The sequence below is a fragment of the Lytechinus variegatus genome, chromosome 12 (assembly GCF_018143015.1).
Source record: "Lytechinus variegatus isolate NC3 chromosome 12, Lvar_3.0, whole genome shotgun sequence".
In the NCBI taxonomy this organism is placed as follows: Eukaryota; Metazoa; Echinodermata; class Echinoidea; order Temnopleuroida; family Toxopneustidae; genus Lytechinus; species Lytechinus variegatus.
The window spans coordinates 19,542,595-19,569,133 of NC_054751.1; the positions used below are offsets into that span (position 1 = coordinate 19,542,595).

The 26,539-nt window shown below is 35.1% G+C and overlaps 1 protein-coding gene across 2 annotated transcripts in view; it reads right to left on the reverse strand.

Annotated features, from left to right (window-relative positions):
- LOC121425277 (TWiK family of potassium channels protein 7-like) overlaps positions 1-25,172 on the reverse strand; it is a 35,812-nt gene extending 10,640 nt beyond the window's left edge. Inside the window, exons 1-2 of one of the 2 annotated variants that reach the window (XM_041621303.1) lie at positions 24,875-25,172; positions 1,056-1,308 (exon numbers count right to left, since the gene is read on the reverse strand). In XM_041621303.1, the coding sequence (XP_041477237.1) occupies positions 1,056-1,244 (189 nt within the window). In that variant the 5' untranslated portion in view covers positions 1,245-1,308; positions 24,875-25,172. Of the gene's footprint in view, positions 1-1,055; positions 1,722-24,874 lie in introns of those variants that run through there. The other variant, XM_041621302.1, reaches the window with a different exon arrangement.
- Between the last annotated feature and the right edge of the window lie 1,367 nt (positions 25,173-26,539).

Consider the following 26,539-nt stretch of genomic DNA (forward strand, 5'->3'; position numbering starts at 1 on the left):
ATTCCTGATTTTACTGAGATACGGAACATACTGAGATACGGAAAATACTGAAAATACGGAATTACTGAGAATACGGAAAATACCGAATTACTGAGAATACTGAAAATACGGAGATGAGTGAGGATACTGGAAGTACTGAAATTACTGAGATACCGAAATACTGAAATTACGGAGATACTGAATACTGGATTAATTGAGATAAAGGAGATACGGAATGACGGAGATGTTGAAACCCATGAGATATTATCTAACTTACTGAGAAGGAGCAAAGAGTCAGAAGTGAAAAAGACGGACTTTACACCAACTGGTTGTATATTGCAGCCGAAACGAACCAGCTCGTCAGGAGAGAAAGTCGGTTCGGCGACAATATTATTTATATCCAATAAACAAAAAATCCGGGACATTCTATTAAGTCTTTGTAGTCATGGAAAGGATGGGGATCTTTAAAAAATGATGCAAGCACAAAGAGCTGAAAACTCGATGTTTTAAGCACGTATTTACCTAAAGCTGTGTATCTCAATAAACAAATTAATGCGAGCCTGAAGAATGAGTTGAACATGTTAAGCACTGTTTAACATGTAGGACCATAGTATATGAATAGGGCATTGTTGTTAATATCTAATTGATATGAGCTGAATTCGAACCGGTCGGCCTTGCTCGGCATGTAACTATGAAGGATCAACACGTTCACCATGATCATATCTTCATAAATCTGTTCAGCCAGCACGAATAGTCTAATCATGCGGACGGAAAGCACGGGAAATTAAGATTTAATAAATACATAGACAAACAGAAGGAAGAAGAGAAGGATCTGAAAGGGGAGAAAGAAACAAAGGAATACAATGAATGGATGAATGAATGAATGAATGAATGAATAAATAAATGAATGAATGAATGAATGAATGAATGAATGAATGAAGAGAAAAGAAACAAATGAATAAATAATTTTAAAAAAAGAAAGACAAGGTATAATAAATAACAGACAAAGAACGATATAGGGAAGGGAAGAATTGGAAGAAAAGAAAAAATTCGGGTTTAAAAAAAATGAATCCCACCTTATTGTGTTCTTCGGCTGAGAGTTGATTATACCTCGAGGACTCCAAGACAGAGAATATGACACCGCCGAGCGCAAGATACATGAGGTACAGGGTGACGAGGATGACATGAGGGATAGCAAAGCGAAAGCAACCTGCTACCCTTGATCGTCGCTCCGAGGAAGCCTCTACAGACGACGAGGAATCCATGGATGGGCTTGGATAGCGGTCCCGCTTCGCTTGGTGACTTACGAGGTTGATATCAGAAGAAAATCTGTCCATGAAAACAGATAGCATGGGTAAGTTCTCAACGACTTAAACCTTACTACGTAGATGTACTTTATCGTGGCACGAACCGTTCCCTCTTTTAAACTAAATTATGAGAAAACGCGTGTAAACTGAATTTATAACTCTTCAACACTTCTCTTTAACCTGGTTAAGGTTATTTCCTCCCCTTGAAACTGATGATGAATCGAAATTGAAACATCCGCATCTTTGAGATTATTATATTGGGCCAATTGCGCGGAATAGTGACAGTAATATCCTGCGTTCTGATTGGTTAAGGAAAAATAAACGCTAGGATCAAGTTAGATTACATGAAACCATGAAACAAATTAATGCAAAGCGAGGTCAATTAAAGGTTTGAGAACAATTACTTGTCCTTTAAAGAAGATGGATAGACTTGCTGAACATGATCAGGTAAAATGCGTAGAAAAGTGATTGGGGAGTTGCACAAAATGTGACATCAGACATGTTGGACGAATTGCCAATGGGAGGATGTCCATTTTATTGTTAGTGATCTCAAAATTCAAATGCTACACAGTAAAAAAAGATAGCCCGTTGTTTAAGCCTGTCGCTCTAACAACAGGTTGTTTAAACTGTTTTGTAATTGTTTAAACTTTTTAAACAACTTGTTTAAAAAGTTTAAACAGTTGTTTAAAAAGTCTAAACATTTGTTTAAAAAGTTTAAACAGTAGTTGTTAGAGTGACGGGCTGAAACATCATGCTTGAAATTTTAAACAGCGTTTTTACTGTGTAATAGCTTTCTTCGGTTTTCATGCAAGCTAACTTATTCCCACATTTTCATTCTCCGAAAAATATATATATTGAACATAATTATCCTGGATAGATGTACATGTATAGTTGCATATTTATCATTTTGGGCACCACATAGGCAGTATGTCCCTCGTATGTACTATAATGTACTATACAACCGCGCAACTATGCGTGATCGAGTGGGGTCGGTTGAACAGCTTATACAAGTCATGTTTAGTTCCCTCCGCTCTGATTGGTTAAAGCGATATGCAAGCAGTGTTATTCACAATACTTAAAATCATTTCTCTTAAAGCCGGATACGGTTATTTCCTCCGTGTAAAAATCACGATGAATCGAAATTGAAAGATCCGCATCTTAAATTTGACAACCTTCCAACCTTAATTAAGTGTAGTTTTAAAATAAGGTATACCATTGAGCAAATGCCTTCTGTGCATGATAAAATAAAAATATGTTCAGTAATTTCAAATCATCGATAGCAAGCTATTTGCCTCTGTTAATCAACCCGCAAAAGAGTAAAAAATAATTGAAATACATGTTTACTTCTTAAATTTACTACATGTGACATTAAAGGCCCCAGGACCAAAAATACTGTTTCATTACTTTTTCGAATTTGAGCCATCGTATCATAATTATTGACAATCATTGGACATTGTTTTGGTTTGGTCATTGAAATAAAATTGTTTAAAAACTGAAAAAAAAACTTTTAAAAAAAATTATGTTACTTTTACTGTTACTACTAAACAATTAGGATGCCAATTCCTTTTTTTAATCCTCTTCGCATTCAGTGTTTTACTCAGAGCTAGACATTCCTTGATTAATTATATTTTGTCTGTAGAAACATATGAATAATTATATGCAACAAACTTAGAAAGTTCACATAGCCATCATTCACTTATTTTTCAGGCAGTTCATGTGTCAATGTTGTCAAATCTATTTCTGCCCAAGGTATCCTGTCCCCAAAAAATAAGCAATTGGCAGAATACATAATGACAAGATTGAACAATTATGCGAAAAAAAGAATAAATAAATGCATTGAGTCACCTTTTGCTTCACAATTTCAAATGAATATAATTTCACTTGCTTACAACGCATCACAAAAAATAGGAGGAAAAAAATGAGACGGTTCGCTTACCCTGATTGTGAACCAACCCTGACAACCAGCTGCGTTCACTCTTATTACACACTTTAAAGTCTTATGAAAATGATGTTTTCATGAATTAGCTTATAATGGCCTTTGCCTTACCACTCAGATCAAGAGGACACGCCCTCTAATATACTGGATTCATTAAATATAATGAAGGATTCATTAATAACGCACAATCATGCCATATATGTTCCGACAAGAATCCCTTCAAACCCAACATTTATTTAAACCAATTTATCCCGAGCGTCAATACTGACGTGATCATGCAGGATAGTAGAAAACAAAAAGAAAAGAAAATTAGATGACAATTCAATGTGAAATAAGAAGGCTCGGTCTTAAAGGGATCGTTTAACTTTGTGAGCAGCAGATTTAAAAATTCTCAAACTGAGACTAAACATGTGTATGAGTTTCGCTTATTTTCAACAAAATAGTTATATGAACGAGCCAGTTACATCCAAATGAGAGAGTTGATGACATCACTCACTCACTATTTCTTTTGTATTTTATTTCATAAAATATGAAATATTTATTTGTTCTCGTCATTGTCATGTGAAATGAAGTTTCATTACTCCCTGAACGAGTGGAATTCCATTATTTCAACATTTTGTGCTTCAGGCAATGAGGTCCTAATCCTCAAATTCGTAGAAATTGAAATATTGTATAATTCAAACAATAAAAAAACAAAAGAAATAGTGAGTGAGTGACGTCATCGACTCTCTCATTTGGATGTAACTGGCTCGTTCATATAACTATTTTGTTGAAAATAAGCGAAACTTTGAAATTACATAACTTTCTTATTTTACATCCGATTTTGATGAAATTTTCAGCATTGTGCTTGTCTGATTTTTCTCTATTGATTTAAATCAACATTTTACCGAGGTGGACTTGACCTTTAATGAACCATATACAGTGCGTATCAAAAAAAATGTTTACACTTAGAAAAAGTCGTGTAAAATTATACATTTGTAATACCCTGGAGATTTTTCCACATTTTAACATTGGTACAAATCCATTCAAGCAAATGACGATATAACTGTCGAAAAATATTTCCGCTTGAGTGAGCACCACTTACTTTTGAAAAGTTAGTGAAAAATGATTAGCGCAGAACTTTGAAATAGATATGCGAATAAAAGTAGACCTTAATAATGAAGAACACACGGAGTTCAGCTGGCAAAATTGATTTGAAGATATCTTTTACCTTCTTTAACTTGTTTCCTTTCCCAAAACACTTTGAAGAGTGCCATTGCACCCCACCCCACTCCCTCACACACTGAGGCCATCGTGACGATATTTGCTTTACACCGAGCTGTGATTTACATGAAATGGCTTACATGTAGGCTTGATTTTCATTTTGTTGATCATTTTCAAGCTTGGGAAAAGAATGGAGAAACAAGTATTAAATGAAAAATGAAATGTAAAACCACTTTACATGATAAAAACTTAGTGAAAAATGTTGGAAATGTCTGATATATAAGCTTTTGTTTATGTCCTCAGATCCAGCTGGCACAAAAAGGGTAAAGATTTTGCTTACTAAGTGTTAGAATTTTAATTTGGGTGGCAAAATGGTTACAAAATACTTGCATGTATCCGTTTTATTTCAATTGACTCAAAGTGCAAGGGAACTGTATGAAAACTGTTTCATAGGGGAAGTTTGATTTCGCCTTTTCTAGCGTGGAAATGCGCAAACAGATTTCTGCGAGCTTTACAAAAATGGACAGTGCTCACTCAAGTATAACATTCAAAATTTTTACTTTCATTGGATAGATGAGACCCAAAACCAAAAATATTTGTGAAAAAATTATCCAAATGTTGTATATTTTTTTTATTTCTCAGGGCTTTTTCAAATTTATTTTTTTATACACACTGTATATGCATGATCCGCAATTAATGATCCTTTACAAAAATAGTGCATTCACTACAAAACAATGTCTGCTAGCACGTGGATTGTTTCGTGAATTCAAAATTGTTTGCACCATTTCCGTAATCTTTAAGTATTTTCATCAAATTAACCGTATCCAAATCAAACTAAAAAAACGGCGTTGTCTGTTAGAACTCGCACTCATCGGCCTCAAATTGCCTCGGTCAAAATGTTCAATGTCGTTAGTTTGGGTGATTCAACGCCTCTCCACGAAAATTGCATTTCATGCAGAAAAATATTTGAAAACGATGACCATGATTGAACAATAATGAGTTCCAATGATGATGATGGTGATGATGGTGAGGTTATGGTGAGGTTATGATGATGATGATGATGATGATGGTGATGATGGTGATGATGATGATGATGATGGTGATGATGGTGATGGTGATGATGATGGTGATGATGGTGATGGTGATGATGATGGTGATGATGGTGATGATGGTGATGATGATGGTGATGATGGTGATGATGATGATGATGGTGATGATGGTGAAGATGGTGAAGATGGTGATGATGATGATGATGGTGATGATGATGATGATGATGATGGTGATGATGGTGAAGATGGTGATGATGATGATGATGGTGATGATGGTGATGATGATGGTGATGATGGTGATGATGGTGATGGTGATGATGATGGTGATGATGGTGATGATGGTGATGATGATGATGATGGTGATGATGATGGTGATGATGGTGATGATGATGGTGATGATGGTGATGATGATGACGACGATGATGAGGATGATTTAATCCATCAAGGATGTTTACTTTGAATTCTACATAGGGTTACACGGGCCTAATCACTAGTGGCAGGCCATAGATATTCATTCGAGCCAACCCATTGCTATTTTTTTTATTTTGATATGGCTGATTGACAAAGTGTATGCATATGATTGTCCATCTAACACTGATTCTATTTTTGGTAATTACTGAACTTCCTTTTCACAAATTGGGAAGAAATATCACCAATTTTGGACTATATTTTCACTGGCGGAAGGATTAGGGCTATTTTGCTGTTTTATGTGATGAATCTGCTCCCCCCGAAGGTGTCTTCAAACACGCCAATTTATTTTTAAAATGAGCCGGTCGAGGGACGCTTTTCTGATCAGATATGGATTGTCAGATATATATCCTATCCACTGGTAGTAAACATTCGACCCCCGAATTTCATCCTTATTTTTTATGAATTTTTTAAAGTGCCAATTTAACACATGAGTCTATGGGGAATGAATTAGGCCCGTGATACCATAGAAAGTGAAATGGGGCGCAAAATATATTAATGACGTAGAGGGCGATCGACTTTTGCAGGAAAAAAAACATCAATAATATTTTGGTGTTCGCAATGCGAAAACAAAGTCACAGATCGGAACCGTGATGCGATTTTGATTTTGTTTTTAAAAATGAAATGAAAGAAAATTATTTTTTCCTTGATCACGACAGAAACAGATAAACGAGGTATCAATGCGTACCTTGATCGTGAAGAAAGACACCAGAACTAACACCTGCACTCTAACTGAACAAATTTTATGATAAGGTTAATGTAATGTGTATTGCAACTCATATAAGTGGAAGTCAATCTTTCCGAAAAAGTGCAAGTGACCTTTTAAAGAAACCCACATACGATCACCGTTTACCCATACATCAGGTCGGAAATAAAAACAGTCCACACTATATATGTTTCAAAATTAAAGATATCCCAATCAGGTGTGGTTCTTGTATGGGAACTGAACCCCCCCCCCCCCCCCGCAAAAAAATATTACATACGACACTCAGGTCATCATTCAACCGTAATCGGAGCAATCGGGTCACATTCGGTTGATTCCAATGGTTATGAAAAAAGTTATCGAGCATTTTGAAAAAAAAAAATCTAACCGCAAAATAATTATACCAGTGATAGAAGGTCATGACCCGCATGCATTCCTGTTCACCCGTGGACCAGTATTTCTGTTTTCATTTGATTTTAATTATCTATTGGCGAATCAATGCGTGCTAGTATATTACTCATACACTGCAAATACCCCGGTGATGATCTAACACCAGCCCGGAATCCATGTCCACACCAGAGAAGTATTGAAACAACACCAGTTTGGAATCAAACCGATGCTGTTTTAATAATATTTGGTTGTTGTATAAACACCTTTTTGGTGTTCAGCTGCTGTTGAACGGATATAAAACCTGTTTAAATATGCTCCAAAGAAAAAAACATTAATCATTAGTGTAATTACTGTGAAACCTTTTTTTTTTGTTCGTTAGAACTTCATCCCTGAATTGTGTGGGCGTCAATTAAAGGTCAAAGCCACCTCAGAAAAATGTTGATTTGAATCAATAGAAAAAATCAGACAAGCACAATGCTGAAAATTTCATCAAAATCGAATGTAAAATAAGAAAGTTATGACATTTCAAAGTTTCGATTATTTTCAACAAAATAGTTATATGAACGAGTCAGTTATATCTAAATGAGAGAGTCGATGATGTCACTCACTCACTGTTTCTTTTGTTTTTTATTGTTTGAATTATACAATATTTCAATTTTTACGAATTTGACGATTAGGACCTCCTTGACTGAAGCACTAAATGTTAAAATGATGAACCACGTGTTCAGGGAGGAATAAAACTTCATTTCACATGACATTGACGAGAAAATAACAATATTTCATATTTCATATAATAAAATACAAAATAAATAGTGAGTGATGTCATCAACTCTCTCATTTGGATGTAACTGGCTCGTTCATATAACTATTTTGTGGAAAATAAGCGAAACTTTAAAATGCCATAACTTTCTTATTTTACATCCGATTTTGATGAAATTTTCAGTGTTATGCTTGTTGAATTTTTCTCTTTTTATTCAAATCAAGTTTTTGTTGGGGTGGATCAGCTGCTGATCTTTTTTAATCCTGTATAAAAATGTTCAAATTAAAAAAAAAGAATAGATGTAATTTTGATAACTTGAAATATTCATAATATTGTGCAAGATCATGACGTACATGTATGCAGCGAAATTCCCTAAAAATTGCGAAAAAAGGTTTATCTGATTAAAATGAAAACATAATAAGTATAACAAGATTTTGTGATGTCAAATTTTACAAATTTATTTTCATTTTTTTCATTTACTCCTCCTACCCCTTCTGTTTTGTTTTTAGCCGTTCCACTTTTGAGGAGACTCAAGCCCCCCCCCCCCGCCCATACATGCTTGTGCAAGTGATAAAACAGACAATTAAGATATCTTCCTCTTTTTAGAATGTATAATGTAGATAATCGTTCGATTGGGTTAAGATATAGATTATATATGCATATAGATTAGAAATGCTCCATGAGGGTAATCATGTGTCCGACCAACAAAGGGCATTTCTTTGGGGCATTTTTAATAATCCAGTGTGAATTTTTTGCCCATTCTCAAGTAACAGCTACTTATTTTTTAACCTTACTGAACAATATGCTTCCCGCATAGGGTAAAATTCTGGCCCAAAATGGTTGGACACATAATTACCCTCGTGCTCTATAACTTTTTACCCAAATCAAGTGTAGTATCCTCGGTCGTTTAACCTATAGGCCTATATGCTGGTCATTTCGCCGAATTACACGAATTATTCTTCTCAGATATTTATTGGAGAAAATCACTTATCAATTGAGACTGAACGAATTAATCATGATCAAAAACTAAAAAGCAATTAAAATGTACAAATTCAAGCATAGTAACAATCTATTTAAAAGGGCATTGGCGGAAATCTGTCCCCATAGGTAGGGGGACCATGGGCTGGAAAATTTGACAAGCAGATAAAAATGTAAGGTAATTTTAACCCCCCAAAATTGACAAAGCAAAAAATTGTTTCAACCCAAAATGTAAGGTCTTTTGGTCCAAAATAATGTATTATTTCGATTGTGAATGATGTATTTTCCACCATCATTAAATACCAAAAATAGTAGAGGGACATTTGATATTGTGTCCTCCAACTAATTTCGGTAGGGGGGGCGTCGCCTGCCCCCTCTGGGATTTCGGCCCATGAAAAAGGGACACGTTTTCAGAAAAGTTTGGACGTGTAAAGATAACTGATTTCCTCACATTAGTTGCGCATACATGCTATAATACAAAAGTAATTAAAAGAGCGCTACCATGCTATTGGACTCAGATCTTGAGAACATTTACACATAACATAAATGAAAACATCTAATGCCATCTTCGTAATGCCCTCTGGGATTGAAATGGCAAGGGTCTGTCTTTGGAATTCACTCGAGATTTAAAGTGATGTCGGGCATAGCGATCATTTACTTTATTCATGCATGTATTTTTTTTTCTTTTTTGGGGGGTCGTTTGTTTCCATTGAAATTGTTGGCGGGTCGCGCTATTTGTCTTGAGGACCACGCGCATGCGCCGTTGTTTCAGATCCAGGAGATATATCGTTTATGCCGCAGACCCCTCGAATGGTTACCTGTTTCAAGGGAAAATTAGCTTTAGCTGACTGTACTTTATATTTGATAACAATGAACTGTCTCGAGTCCAAACTAATCGTGTGCAGTCTAAAGAACGAACTATGTGCTAAGAGGAAATGATACGACGCCTGGTATGTAACAAAGGAACGATAATCTGCCTGCAAGCATGGAAGCTAACAAATACATTGATCTCTTGTTTTGATTGGCAAAAATAGCCAATGATAATAATGATAAGAATAATTTATAGCACAATCACTGTAACCCTACTGCACTAATACATTTGGTGCGCTGAATCCAATACATTGTCTCATGGCGTCATTTGCATTCGTCGAAATGATTCATTTGCCATTATCAATTTCGATGGCCTTTTCTTCGGCTTTGTTATTGTCCATGATCATGTCACTAACCAGTTCTAATAAAGCCTATATTAATGAGTCATTAATTAGGTATATATTATATGCATATTTAAATTTCTCTATTGTAAACCACGTGTATGAAGTGTATTAATTAACGCAACCCTACGTCAGTAGGCTAAATGAACTTGTTATGGACTCAGTCACTCAATCACCATACTTCCACATCTCAAATTCTCGTTGTTGCAATGAAGAGACCTTATATAGAACAGGCGTATAATGAGATTCATGTTGCCTTCTTTAATCTCTTGTAGTTTCACTTTCAAGCACCATTCAACAACTGAGTTGATTAACCCTTCAGGTGTGGGATGAATCCCGTAGAAATTAATAAAGTTTTGGAGTCATAATAAGCAATCTGCTAACTGGACTTTCTTGGCAAAACTGCCGCTGTGGTACCAAAAAATGTGATCTCGGCAATTGCACAATTGCATGCTCGTAGTTTGTTTTACCAGTCGCCTAAAAACAAATATAACTGTGAAAGCTACGATAACGTTAAGTTTTACTTGAGTAGAGCGAAGCTTCTAAATATTTGCAATGATACAAATTTCGAGAGATTTCTTATTATTTTTTATGTGCCAAGATTTTTTATGTGCCAAGATTTTAGAAAATATTAGCTAAACATATTATTCAAAGGATTAATTACATACGTATTAAACAAGTAAATGCATGCTGCAATTTAACATATTCATTTAGCAAATTATTCAAAAAAAATATGTTGCCATGACAGAACTCATCGTGGACTACATTAGGGGATGGTGCATAAGTCTATATGCAGCATTCTCTATTGTGTTGTCATAACTATGAACAAACAAAGAATCGATATATTTTCAGTAAAAAAAACACAAATCTATTTCAACCATGTTACTTTAGAAATGAAATTCAAAGCAATGTACTCACAATACTGGGAATTCATCGCATCCTATTATCTGAGATGAAAACAAGATATGGACATCGCTTTTGCTTTGAAGAGTGGGCATGGTCACCCAATCGCCAGAGGTATAGACACAACTTTTAAGAGGATGACAACAAAGATTACAACCGACTAGCTTGGTCAACAGTATATCAGTATGTGTGTCTTCACTTCTGAGAAAGTGGACTATGAATAGACAATCCCGAGTGAGAAGGAAGAAAACCCCTGGTATTGTTAAGGTATAGATAATAATAATATGGATGAGCGTAAAATTTTCCGCTAGTATTCATAGCGGATATTGTGGAAGCGGCGTTTCCGATATAGTACACGCCTAAAGGATAGTCTGGAAAAATACCAAACTTCCATTCAACAATTTGCACATAGTTCAAGTGAGGTGCAAGGAGACAACATTAGGTCAGGAAACAAACTTTGCGAGTAGTTAAAGGCGGGAAATAAAACCTGCAAAAGTTGAAAACCGAGAGAATGGTGGAAGGATAAAAAAAGGTGCGGGTGATGAGAAAGCCCACATCCAACTTTAATCAACTACAAATGTAAAAATGAATATATGATAATATCAAAGATAGCAGTATCTATGATAAAATTAATAATAATAGTAATAAAAATAATAATACCATAGTAGAAATAATAATACTAATGATGATGATAATATTAGTAATGTGGAGCGTTGTGGCCCAGTGGATTAGTCTCCGGACTTTGAAACAGAGGGTCGTGGGTTCGAATCCCAGCCATGGCGTAATTTCCTTCAGAAAGAAATTTATCCAAATTGTGCTGCACTCGACCCAGGTGAAGTGAATGGGTACCCGGTAAGATCTATTCCTTGAACGCTTTAGCGCCTATTGATATGGCGTCTTAGCTACAACCGGGGTAATAATATGATACCGAGTATCAAAGTGCAGTTGGATATATGCACATAGTAACTGCGCTATATTAATGGACATATTATTATTATTATATTATTATGCTGATGATGATGATGATGATGATGAAATGAAAATTACACGATTGTGAAGCAGCAGCCCTAAAGTCTACAATGATTTGAGACGAGTAATTTAGTTGTTATAGTCACCTACGTGATCACAATCTCGTTTAGGATAATCATACACGTAGTTATTAAAAGAAAGAAATAATCATTGAATATTTCTGAGCATTTGCTTGGTTGAGTAAAATCTATCTCTGTGTGCAGGAAACTTCCCCTGCAAAAAAAGTTAGATTTTTAATCGACACGAAGCGAGGTCATGCTTCACCTTCAAAACATGGTTCTTAACTTGATTCATCCCATGAATAAATCGATCGACCATTAATTTCTTTATATCATGAATGTCACTGATCTATCAATGATAGCACGGCCGGATATGGATAGCTTATCGGGTTGGATCACCTAATCGACAAACCAAATAATGGCATATCCGACGACGTCCGGTTTGAACGTGTATAGCCCATCAATGGATTACTTGTAATATTTAATATATTGCGAGAAGCCAAATAAACTGGAATTTCACTTAGCAGAACAATTATCGAGAACATGAAGCCCTATTCTTTCATTTAAAAAAAATCTTTTCATAACGCCCCTCCCCTAGCACAAGGTGTTATCTTTAGTTCACCCACTGCTTCCTCACTTCATTATTAGTTTATATCAAAAAGATCCTATACGTATAGAGAGAGAGAGAGAGATGGAGAGAGAGGGAGAGTAGACATATAGCTTCGAAATCGAACGTGAATGAAGTCACTCAAATCACATATTCCTGATCTGCAAAATTTTCGTTATGATATAACGAAAGCATTGTCGATAGACTGGGAACTTATTTTGGAAATTATACTTATAGGCCATCCACGTCGTGTATTTTTCTTCAGCCAACCAACTGTGTTAAAAAATGATAAAATCGCCTAGGTCTAGTCACTCTTAGGACCATGAAGAAAATAAGCACAGCTCTGATGAAACCAATTATTCATTGAATTGTAACACCACTTGATAACATTTATAGTATCTCTATCTCAACAGGGGCGTTTCAGTCTGACCTTTTAAACTTACTAAATTAATCCCAGTTCCCAAAGAAGACAAAATGGTAGTTTCAAACTGTACACCTATCTCCATACCACCAGATTTTCAATTCACATCTACTTTTTTCAATGACGAATGACAACGGTAGAGTTACTTTTAATAATAATACTCTACTTCAAACAATCACCGATAATAAAGCTACGCCCAGAATTGATAACAATACATTTTCTCAAAGTCATATGTCTCTGAAGGACAAAGTGATAATGAGTTGCGTCTGAAAATTGGAATATGGTTTGCATTTCCTAAATAGACGTAAAATTGAGATATAAAGTGTCAAATTTCCATTTCTTTTGATGATTATTATGATAATGATGATCCTGATGATGCAATATTTTATTGATTGGAAAATGGTCCAAAGTTCACCCCAAAATGGCTTTGATTCCATAAAATAAACAATTATCATCTAAACAACCTGTTTGCTATGGGTGGTTTTCATGGCTTATTTTTTTATAAAATGGTATATAGTTTTTTTTCCAACATTCCATTTGTAAGGGCATTTTTTTCTCTCTTTGTATTCAATTACACTAAATACAATAGACGTGGTCTATAAAATGAATGAAATTCAATTGGAATGGCTTACTTATTTCACTCTTATGACGAACGTGTATATAGTGTCTTACAAAAGCACATGAACTCTCCGAGAAGTGTGTTTGGCATCCACGGTCCAATTCAAATTTACGAATCAATAAAAGAAAAGTGTTAAATGTGTTTGTTTTGTGAGATTTGAATTCTGAGAATGACATACCAAAAAGATCATATCGGTGATTTTTAGCAAACCTTTATGCAGTCTTTAGTTGGGAATTACCGGAAAGGATGATAGACGATTTAAAACAAAACAAATCCGGAGAATACGCCCGATTAATAATTGTCGGTTATCCCACTCAATTTCAAAATCTTAGCATCAAAATAGGGGGATTTTCATTCAATACGACATGGAATTGATTGGCAGTGTGGATCACCCTTTTGAGCAATTTTGTTCTATTGTTTATATGTTAATATTGCGTAAAACTTTTTGACATCCAATAACATAAACGGGTCATGGACAGCGTTCGCATTCGCAGCAATCGAATTCCCGCATGACACAAATTCAAGAACAGGCATATAATGCCTACACAGTTTAACAATTACTCTTGTGCAATCAATGTACATTGCATTTCTTGTTTACATGAAAACTATTCACGTGGAAACATTTAAAATTATGAAAAAAAAAATAAGAACCCATTGCATTATTCGTATAAGAGTAGGGGGAAACCCCGGTGTAGTGGTCCACCTGCATTCCCCCTATCAGTTATATCGGGAGGAGAGACCTGCGAGTCACAGTGATTCAGTTCGTCACCTGTGCCTCCCAGGCACAGGTGACGCCAAACAAATAATAATAATGACTTTTTTGAGGAAAATGTTATTGTGTAAAAAAAAAAGCACTGGCAGTATGCTAATGATATTCACAATTGAGGAAATACAGGAATACAGAGCTAGGGGATGGGGACTGCACGTATACCTTGGTAATACTGAGAAGCCTGCTCATTGTACGTACCCTAGCCAGTATGTCCAGATGATACTTAAATTCAAAATGAAAGTGTGTTTATCTGCCATCCTGTAGGATACTCTGGTAAAATTGACTGTTTTATGAGCCAAGTCAAGACACCAAACGATGAATGCGAACGTAGATGGCGTACTCTTTATATTGACGAACGCAAAAAAAAACACCAACGACTACAACATTAAACATACACCGAGCAAAGGTGAAATAAACACTTGTATTAAGTTCACATACATTTTGAGTTAATCGTATAAAGTTTATAAACCTGTTAAACATTTTTTCTCGTGAAGCTAGGTATTTCCTTATTTGATCTGTCAATATTTGAACCGACGAAAATATGTGCCGAATTGTATTAAAATAAGTTACACATTCAGATAATGTGTAATAGGAGTGCACCCCAATAACAAATTGATAGGAATAAAAAGGCAGCAATTGCAATTTTATCAGCAAAAGATTTAAAATTCCAAAGTTATCAGAAAACATTTATAGACATAAGGATAGCATGTTATGAAAACATAGAATTATGTCACTCGTTCACATTTTCCTGAAATATTTCATTATTATGATGTTTATGAAAAATGAAATATTCGTTTTACCTGCAAAGATATAGACCATGGCTTGACTGTTTATTTAATTTAATAATTTGAAAGAAATAATAATAATGTGTGGCGTCATTGACTTTTATAATGGCATGCCACAGGTATAGTTAAAGGACAAGTCCACCCCTCCCCCCCCCAAAAAAAAAGTTGATTTTAATAAAAAAGAGAAAAATCCAACAAACATAACACTGAAAATCTCATCAAATCGGATGTAAAATAGGAAAGATATATGGTATTTTAAAGTTTTGCTTGAATTCACAAGCAGTTATACATGTTGTATGCACATCCTGGTGGATATGCAAATGAGGAGACTGATGACGCCATCCACTCACTATTTCTTTTGTAATTTATTATATGAAATAGGGAATATTCTAATTTTCTTCTAATTGTCAAGTTAAACAACGATTAATTCCTCCCTGAATATGTGGAATGAGCATTGTTTAATATTATATATGGTTCAGTCAAGCTGGTCCTTGTCAAATCTGAAAAAAATATATTGTACAATTCAAACAATAAAAAAACAAAAGAAATCGCGAGTGATGGGCATGATCACTTGAAATGTCATACCTTTCTTATTTTACATCCCATTTTGATGAAATTTTCAGCGTTTTGCTAATTTGAGTTTTCTCTATTTATTCAATCAACATTTTTCTGGGGTGGGCTTGACCTTTAAACCTAATGAAATTGCACATGTCTTCTAGAAGTAAGCGAAACCTTAAAATGCCAGAATTGTATAAGTGTTCTTATGATTTTGCATTAATTTTCAGTATTTTATGTGTTCGAATTTCAACTTGTTGCAACAGTGAATTGAGTGATTTAAATTGCTACATGTAAATGCCTGAGCCCATCATACAAAAATGTTTTATATTCAATTCATTCCAAATCGTTTTGAAACAAGAGCCGAACAATAAGTTGGCAATATAAGTAAAAAATGATTTATGTGCACAGACAATAATATATAAACAAATTACAGAACAAATAACCTACTAAATCAAAGTTATTAGTTGCACTTTGTTTATGTTTTTTGTGCAAACATTTTAATTTCCATACCGAAGCCGCAGATTTAACTACTGTAACAAAAACTTTAAAGGATACTGTTGAATAAAATGTAATGGCCATAAAATAAACAAAATATAGAATGATAGAATGGTTGTTTCAATGCATTTTGGGTCGGTTGTAGCGAAAGCAGTCACGTAAGAATACGTCATAACAAAATACAATAGAGGGTTATGTTGACAAACAATTTGTTTAACCGGATCCAGAACTATTGTGACTGTATTGCTTTATTCACTTTATCCCGCATTTTAGGAAAATATGATCACACATGACTAAATGAAAATATATTGACGACATATTTCGAATCAGGACGGGTTATTTTGTCCTATACAAACTATATTTTTTGATAACTTCGTATCTATTTTGTGAGTATTATTTCTCTCTCATTTATTCATTTTTTTCTCATTTTATTACATATATCTGTATTTGTACTTTGTTATTGGTCGTGTTATCTATTTTTTGAGGGGCCCACATTGTACAAGCATTGCTTTTTAGTGGTCCCTCCATTTCCATCTTAATTTAAATTCTATTGAAAAATAGTATACTTATTTAAAACCTCCAATGTGTTGCCCACATTGTGTAAGTGTTTTTTTTTCACAATATATGTATTATTATTTTTGTTTCTTTGCAACGGATACAAATACTTATGTTTATATATGGTATACAATTTGTTTTTGTTTGATGGAAGTGAAATAAATAAAATTGAAAATTGAAAATTGAAATTGAAATTAAAATAACGATACACTCTAAAATCCATGGATTCAATATAAATCCATATCGGCTGCTCAGAGGGTAAATTGCCAATTCGTCTACTGCCAACTCGTCCACTCACCACATGGTCTAATTTCAATTAGTCTATTGACATCCGTTCATCAATATTTCGTCTAATAACCACTTGGTCCAATATGCTATCTATTTTGTCCAATCATCACTTTGTCCTTCAGAGACTTCGTCTAATCACCATTTCGTCTATGACATTTCGTCTCATAACTAGTGGTTAGCTCTAATATCCATTTCATTTTCATTCATTTTGCGCAATTAACACTTAGTACAATTAGACCTAATAGTATATAGACCAAATGGCTATTCGACCAAATGGTTATTAGATGAAATGGTGAATGGAGAAATTGGAAATTGGACCATGTGGATAGTGGACGAACTGATGGTAGACCATCATGATTACGATAGTATTGACGAGTTGGCAATGGGACGAATCGGAAATTCGACGAAGTGGAAATAAACCACTAAGAGTGACCAGTCGAATATTGAAACTAAATTTTAAACCTTGTTGATTTAGATATAAAGCTAAAAGAATTGAAATTAGTGTTTTTAAGATGTAAAAGTTAGCTTAAAGATGAATTCCATATTCGGCTCGTCACTGTATTTACAGCCGATCGGCATATATTTTCAATCTTTGAAATCTAGAGTGTATTTGTATTTTGAAAATAATTAGACCAGTATCATTAACGACATTAATAACAATATGCAACATCATATCATGTCATATAGCGCTTAATAGAATATTTCTGAGCACTGCATACACACTATACCCGTCTAACTTCTTCACTGTTAGGCAATGATTAGTCCGACGAAACAACGACGTTGCATTAGTCGACGGGGATTGAAAACTTGCAGCCCCCCCCCCCCCTCCTCCCCCTTCCATCCGTTCCACCGCGAAGTTATACCTTGGTCAGATTTGTTCTACGGCGGCCGTTTTAACATTTTTTTGTACCAGCTACATGTAGGTGGTTATAATAAAAATGAATAAAACGACTGTTTTCGACTCGCCGTACGGCCGCCGTAGAACAAATGTGACCAAGGTATAAGGGGAGGTAACCTACATTCATTCCCCGCCACTTTCGACAAATATGATCTAAATACGTGTAAATGAAAGTGCATACATTTAATACCATATGACTTCTGGGGCCCGTTGCAGAAAGAGATGCATTTATTCTTTTTTACCCCCATCATTCATTTGACAAGTTAAAGTTTTCAACGTCAATAAATGAGTAAAAAGATTTCTTACCTTATGCTCGGTTTTCTGTTTTCTTATTTGAGGTTGGCCTATATACCGCAACAGAATCCATATACCAATTGCGTTGTCACGTATTAAAATTTATATCGCAATCTGATGTATTCGGTCCGGCTTTGTCACACTTATATCATATTTTCTTTATGCTTAGATTCATGAAAGTTACAGCTTTGGACTATATTTTGCCATGTTTTTATTTTAGAGCAAGGCAAGCGAAACTGCACTGAAGAAGGCAATGATTTACATAACTATACTCAAATAAATCCTCGCCGCCCCCACTAAACCAAATTAGGAAATGGTATTAATTTAGAGCAATAGCGTTATCTTAAGTGTAGAGACACCTATAATAAGTAATTATGCAGTCTTAATCAAATTGCGCGAAGATAACTGACCACTTCCTAATGAACGACCACTTCCTAATGGATGCCCACTCAGGTCAATTTGGGGGGATTCCCCTCCACCCGTTCATGTTTACATCTGGGGAGCGTTTCATGAAAGTACTTGTCGGACGTTTTATCCGACAAGTCCTGTTTTATCCGACAGTTACCATGGTAACACTGCCTCTCAGCCAATCCAAATCAAGGAAAGATGTCAGATCTGACAACTTGTCGGACAAAAATGTTGATGAAACGCTCCCCTGATTAAAAGCATAAAAATCAAGAACTGTTTTTTTTAACAGGGGCGTTATACACAGCAAAAACTGTGGTGTTAACCGGTGTACATAGAGGACCACACCAGTTATTTTACACCGGTGTTAAATTGGTGTTGTTAGTTTTACACCTACAGGTGTTATTACAACACCTTTTGTTGTTACATTTACGCTGTTTAGTGTTATGTTTAATCTCTAGGGTGTAATTTTAACACCTCGGGGTGTGGTTCTCCATTAACACCAGTTGGTGTCAGTTTTAACACCGCAGTTTTTACAGTGTAAGAATATAAGCGTGATAGTTACTGGTGTTGGAATAGACGAAGCCCTTGGAACAAGTTAGTTCGTATAGAAACATAAGAATTGGATGAAATGACAAAGTTGTGGGCATTTAAAAACCGAAAGCATTGATGCGTGGCGATCCTCCCTTTGGCAACGAGACCAAGATTTGTGATGTCACAGACGTACAATTCATTCTATTGGGCACTGAAAATATACCGGAAACCATGATTTTGCTATAGACTGACAAAAAGATAAATTTTCAGTAAAATATGTATTAAAGTATAATTGTGATAATTTACGTGTGTGACCTCACTTACCTAGGAGGCATTGCCAATATGAAGAACTGTAGGTTCAATGGGATCTCAATATTCAAATGCTCATAATTCGTTCTTCCTCAAATTTTCATAGATCTATTTCTTTGATTTTTCTCTTTTTATACGAGTTCCACTGTAGTCTCAAGGTCTCCTGCAGAATGTGCATATCGCTACAAACAAGTTCGAAGACTAGGCTGCAGCAGAAAACAAAACAACTCATCTTGTTTATCTCCTAGACATGATAAAAAGGAAATGGTGCGAACTATTTTAAGATAAGTGTTTGAAGGGTTTCATTATTAAGTTTTACTTTAAATTATATATTTTACATTTCCATTGTTTTCAGATCTCATTTTAATACAAAATCCTATGCAGATTAAACGACCAAATTCATTTCATTGTTATCACGTGTTCATCGCTATATTAGAAACCGGTTATTAGGCCTATACAAAATTCGATAAAGATTATAATAGTTTAGATATTGAAATGACTTGTTTTATATATATAGCATGATTACAAAATATATATTGTTCTTACTGAGCATGCTGAGTATGTACATAAGGTCGACCGTCGACGGTGTTCTTCTTTTAAAAGATTTACTCGATTTGCTCAAATAACATCCAGTGGCGTAGATACGGGGGGCTGGGGGCACGTGCCCCCCCCCCCCCCCCGGTGCCCCCCTGAAAAAAATTGGCAGAGCAAAAAAAGGAGGAGAAAGAAGTAAAGGAGAAGGGAAAAGGAGAAAGACAAGAAAAAGAAGAGGAAAATAAGAGGAGGGAGACGAGTGAATTGAAGGAATAATGTGAGGGGAAGACTTGCAAAAAAGTCTTTCATGTTACTATATAATTTTTTTGCTTGCGCTTCGCGCCAAAATTGCATGAGATTCATATCTTGCTCAATAGGCTGATCATGGGGCAAGTTTTGAATTCAGTATACAAAACGTATTTAGCTAGGACAACGAGCTTTCATTATGTTTTTTTTTTTTCATTTAAAAAAATGTAAAGCTCTGTAAAATGTCCGTTTTATGGTCTACATATCAGCATTTCAAGCTCACGCTGCGTGGTCACATTGTATGATTTGCCAAGTTCCTATTGTCTACGTGTATTCCATTAAGTTCTATTAAACAAATGTATTCAGAATGCCCAGATTCTAGGTTCTAGATTCTTTATTTAAAATGAACTTAGATTATCCAGTTTCACATTAGAATGTCAATAATTGTCTGCTCACGCTTTACCATTGCATTTTATCCTATTTATGATTTACGAAATATGAGAGTGTCCCGCTTTTGGGTCTAAAATCTCATTTTTTTCCTCAAGTGCTTCGCACTCGCATTAATTGTTTAGTTACTATCCCATTTATTAATACAAAAAGTGCTTAGAATTACCTTTTATAGGTCAGAATGTAAAAAAAATTGCTCGCGCTTCGCGCTCCCATTATTGAAATATATACCGTCATCATGGGTTACTGTCAGCAGTCCTTAACAGGTCCCTTTTCGATATTGCTAGAACAGTTGATATACATTTCTGCTCGCGCTTGGCGTTCGCAGCAATCATCTATACACAACAAAAAAGTAAGCCCCCCCTAGATCGGTTTAGTCATGCATGAGTAATCAAAGATTGAATTAAAAATGACCATTTTTGAAAGTCACAAGAGTCGTGTTTCAGATTGTGCAAATACAAAGTTGGGCAAAATGTGTTTTTAAGTGAATTTTATGGTGTTATACTGTTTTACTATCCATCATTTAACCACTCCACACACAATTTTGATATCGTATGTTCATGGTTGAGTAGGCACATTGTACTGCAGGGGCCGCGGAAGCGGGGGGTTCAGCCCCCACTTTTTTCAAAAAGCATGTACAAAAATGTAAAAATGCCCATAGGTTGATAAACATTACTGCCAAATAACATTGCTATAGACGGCCTTGAAAAAAAGTTCCACCAATTTGAATAAGGGGTTACTTACTCTTAAACATATGCACCAATAGTGTACACAAGTCTACGAGAGAGGAAGTCAAAGTTTTGCAAATATGAAATGAGGGTTTGTTTCATGGACGGTTTTTGTTACTTCTGCCAACAGTTTTTACATGAAACTTCGCACATGGCTTCAGGGTAACACTACCCAAAAGGTGCGCGCACCAAAATAAACTTTCAACACGGCACAGAGTGGGGCCAAGGCAATGAACTTTCTTCTCATTTGCATAATTTTCGAATATTGTGTGCTCACTGATGCATTAAACATCGGGATTTTCATAAAAATCAAATCAAATGAACTATGCAAGGAGGTTTGTGACAGATATCCATAGTTACAAATTGCATTTTTTCCAATAACGTAAAAAAGAGCTTATCACATTCCACATGTTCATTCAAGCGTGAATGTGTAATTAAACGCCTTAGAATCATTGAAGAATTTTAAATGGTCGTGAACATAACGGAAAAGTTGAGAAAAGATCATTTTCAGTTACCAAAATGAAACAATACTTGCCTATGATATTTGAAAATCGTATTTTTTGTTTTCAATAAATTTTCATTGAACCGTGAAACGATGAATATCGTTGAAGATACTCTTCCCAAAATAACTCATCATATTCTTTCATTCTTATTGATATAAATGTGCAATAAATCAAATTATAGCAAGTATGGACTTGTGTTTATTCAACCGTGACATTTAGCCAAAAAAGTTGTATCGTCTTTTAGAAAGTACCTTTCACAAGCCTTCTGGCTATTTTTCATGATGAGAATGTGGAATTAGTTCCAATAAAATGGAATCAAAGTCATGATATTTGGCTTGTGACTTTTGAAAAGTGACATTTTTGCCTTCTGACGGTGCTCACTGAAGCATGACGCAAAATACGTCCACAACATTTACTCAGAGGGTAGCTTATAAAATTACCTACACACTCATATAAAAATATATTAAAAACTCGAATTGGTTCGGAAATTATTGATGTTTGTTTAAGGGGGGACTTACTTTTTTTTGTTGTGTATAGTTACATACGAATCTTGTTCAGGATCATACATAACATTGCCCAGAATGTTAAATTTTCAGGACAAAATGCATGAAAGCAAAAAAAAGAAATCGCTCGCTTCGCGCTCGCACTTTTTTATAAGGCTTATGAGATTATTTCATGTTTATGTTGTTTTATAAGAATAAAACTAAGAAGTGACTGGGGAAAATATAGGTGAAGATAATTTCGGCCCCCGTCCCCTATATTGGCGAAAGTCGGATCCGCCCTTGTGACACATACCCACACACACACACACACACCAGAAAAAAGGACCCCCCAGTGCCCCCCCCCCCACCCCGAAGAAAAATCCTAGCTACGCCTCTGACACGCCTCCTCTTTCTATCCTTTCTTTTCTTTTTTTTATAGGGATTGCGAAGGCAGTCGCCCCTGTTGAGCAACCCTTTTTTACCTCTTTGAATAAACCCTTTTCCACAATCATGGTAAGACAAATCAACTCAAGAAACCTGTATTCAGATCATACTCTACATATTGTCCTGAAATGGAGTGCATATACATGTAAGTCCAACGCAAAGGTCCAACGTATCAAATCCAAAGATACCCCTACTAAGATTTTAAAATTACCATGACGACAAGCGAGGCAGAGTTCAAGCATCATATGGCATTCTGCCAAAATCTCTTTGATTTTTTTATTTATGGGTCATTCCATGGGGTTGGGGGATTATTGTGATATACCAGAGCTAAAAAATCTTTTCTCATGTACAGAAGGCAAATGTATGCATAAAATTACTAGCAAAAATAAATGGTTTCTCACCAAATTTTACTTCCCAAGCATCATGATGTACATGTATTGCAGATTCACGCCTGAGAATTTATTGTCAATGTGAAGCCAATGTAACTTTGTATTTGTTTTGCAGCAAATACTCTAAAGATCCCCAATTTCCAACTGAATCACTAAGATCGGACATTATCTTCAAATTGACACATCAAAACTTAACCCCATTTGAACTGATCTTCTCTGTGAATTTCATGAAAAATCTGATACTACCGTTACATGGACATCACACGATGTTGTTGCCCCCAACCCCATGGAACAACCCAGATACTACAGTAAGTTTGAATGAAGTAATTTTGGAGTTATCAATAATGGGGAGAAATGGAAGAGTTTGTCGAGAGACAAAGTGACCGTGCTCATAATGGAAATCATGGAATGCAGTGGAAACTTCTAAATGTTCTACGACATTCCTTCATCTGAGCAGGTTACAGATTCTTATGCACGGTTGTCCCATTTTAGCACCCATAATAAGGTATAAATTAATTCAAATGTAGAAGTGTTTCTTCCTTGTGAAGTTAATGATTATTGTTTTGTTGAAAAACGTAATAAAAATAAATCTAGTAAGAAAGAATAATCCTGAAACCTAATAAAAAAAAACTCCGGGAACGAACTACAACAATTAGAATCTATTTTGCATACATATAGTGGTTACTTTGTATGGCAAACTTTAAGATTATCAAGAACAAAATGTTTAACAAGGATGTATACAATTTCAATATGTTAGTAAATAAACCCCTCAAAAAAAGTTTTGCAACTCAAGTTTGAGTGCTAATAAATTTCTTAGCGTGCCATCATCATGTGTGAAAGTGGTGTCATTGGAAAGTATGATTATTCCTCTTTACGATCATGTGTCATTTGTAATGCTTGCGTAATCATGAAATACACCGACATGATAAATATATGCAGCAATGTAAAAAATGAAATGTTGCAAAATTCGTTGCCATGTCATGTTTTAGTTCCGCAACTCAAACTGCAAGTTTGAGTACTAATAAATTTCTTAATGTGCCATCATCATGTGTAATTAAATTGTATCTTTAGAAAGCATGATCATTCTTCTTTACAATCATGTGTCATTTGTAATGCTAGTGTTATCATGAAATACACAGACACGATAATACGCAGCAATGTTAGAAATGAAATGTTGCAAAATGCGTCGTTTCCAATAGCGAATTTCCAATTGTTTCGAGGATGGACCGAGTGCATTCACTGTCACCTGCATGGTGGAAATTCTATAGAAATGGAGACTCTTGTTAGAAATCAATGCATTTTGCAACATTTCACTTCTGACTTTTCTCAATGTTCAGGGTGATTGCATATTCCATGATCACATAATCACAGCAAATGGCATGTCATTGTAAAGAAGAATAATTCAGCTTTTCAATGATACCAGTTTCATCTTTTATACTTCATTAACCAAAAAGATATCATCCCCCAAATCTGAGTTGCAAAAGTTTTTTTGAGGGGTTTAGGTCTAACTTAAGTTGAAAATTGCGTCATTTATCTGGTCGAATCATAAATACCTGCAAGCAACATTTTCATTGCACTTTTTTCAAAGAGTACAACGTGTTCCAGAACCACGAGAGACAGTGTAAGTGTATCAATACTTCTCAGCTTACCTCTATTCGTTCCTGTATTTCTGTACTGACTAGGAAGAATAATGGGCCGAAGTCCAATTAAAGTCCAGTTCTCCACGGTGAAGCAGCGTCTGGTCTAGACCCACATCCTAGTCCGAGTCCGTGTCGGAATCACTTATGAACCGATATCTCTTCTCGTTGAAATGATATGTGTATCATCATAATGCGGAAGTTCCCTTATGCTATTCGGCAATCGCAAATAGTCTTCCACGGTGTATACCATTGTATACAAAAATCAAATCGTAATTTGACCGGATTTCTCTTCGTTGCTGAATAGAACTGGTCTCACTTGAGCGGGTCTCGTTAAACCATCGTCGCTTTGAATAGAAACCTCTTTTGTGTTTGTTTACCCGTAGAATAGTGAATTCATTTATCATGATAGGGTGCAGACTTTTGGGGGGACGTCATTTTGAATGTCCCTGATATATACACACGTAGACTAGGAGGTTTTTCCGGCTTTTTTCACACGTGAATCTATAATCATCATTGCAATGATGATTGCTATTGTAATCGTGACTTTGATTATAGCGTTCGTGATTTTAATCGTGTTCAAGTTTGGTTTCACACGTGGTAAATATTCGTCATTAGCCTTATTTTTCACTGGAATCATTATTGAAATTACTATTTTTTTACCGTGTGAAAGGCGGTAGATCCTAAAAAGATTGGTAAACAATAGTACAGTCTGGGATAAAATCGCATTTGTGATGTAAAGAGGTTCAAGTAAAGAAGTGCCTAGAAACTAAATCGGTCATAATTAATGGTCATTATTAATGCTATTTATAGAAGTTTAATGAGCTTGGAGCTTTGGTACATGATGTTATAAGATCTCCCTCTTCAAGGACTGATTTCCGTTTTCAAATAATTAGCGATATAAACAATATGAAGAGAGGATTCTGAATAGTCATTTGGCTGAATTTCAAAAGAGAAAATTTCCAGAAAGGAAAGTTTCTGCCTTATTTGATATCAGACTGCAAGATAAAACACAACTATAATTATTTGATAGAGTAATGCCTGAATTCTGAGACACGGTAGTTCCATTTGAAATGTTGGTGACGTTTTTTGTTGCGATATACTACTACCTGCCTTCCAACAAGTCATTTAGATTTTCTTTGAAACCCCCGCTTTTCTCTTAACGATGCAAGTACCGCTTTAACAACACGTACAAACAAGACAGGCAAATTTGCACTGTTAACCATTTTCCTGGGGATTTTCATATCAAAGAAGCAAAAATGAATGGTCTAGAAATGTAATTTCCTCTTTGAAACTCAAATATTCTTCAGCCTATTTATTTTACTCACTAATAATAATCAATCATCAGCGTCATTATTGTTAACATTATTACTATCATTATTGTTATTGTTGCTGCTATTGTTGTTATTATTACTATCATTACTATCACTATTATTATTATCATTGTTGCTGTTATTGTTCTTGTTAATATTACTATAATTATCATTATTATTATCATTATTATTATCATTGTTATTATAATCATCATTATTATTACTATTATTATCATTATTGCACTTTCTGAGAATATGAAATTATGAACAATTCATTTCATGACTAAAAAGAACATTACATGTGGACGTTGAGATGGGTAACCCCGGGATATCAAATTTGAATAGTTCATGGAAGTGAACCATA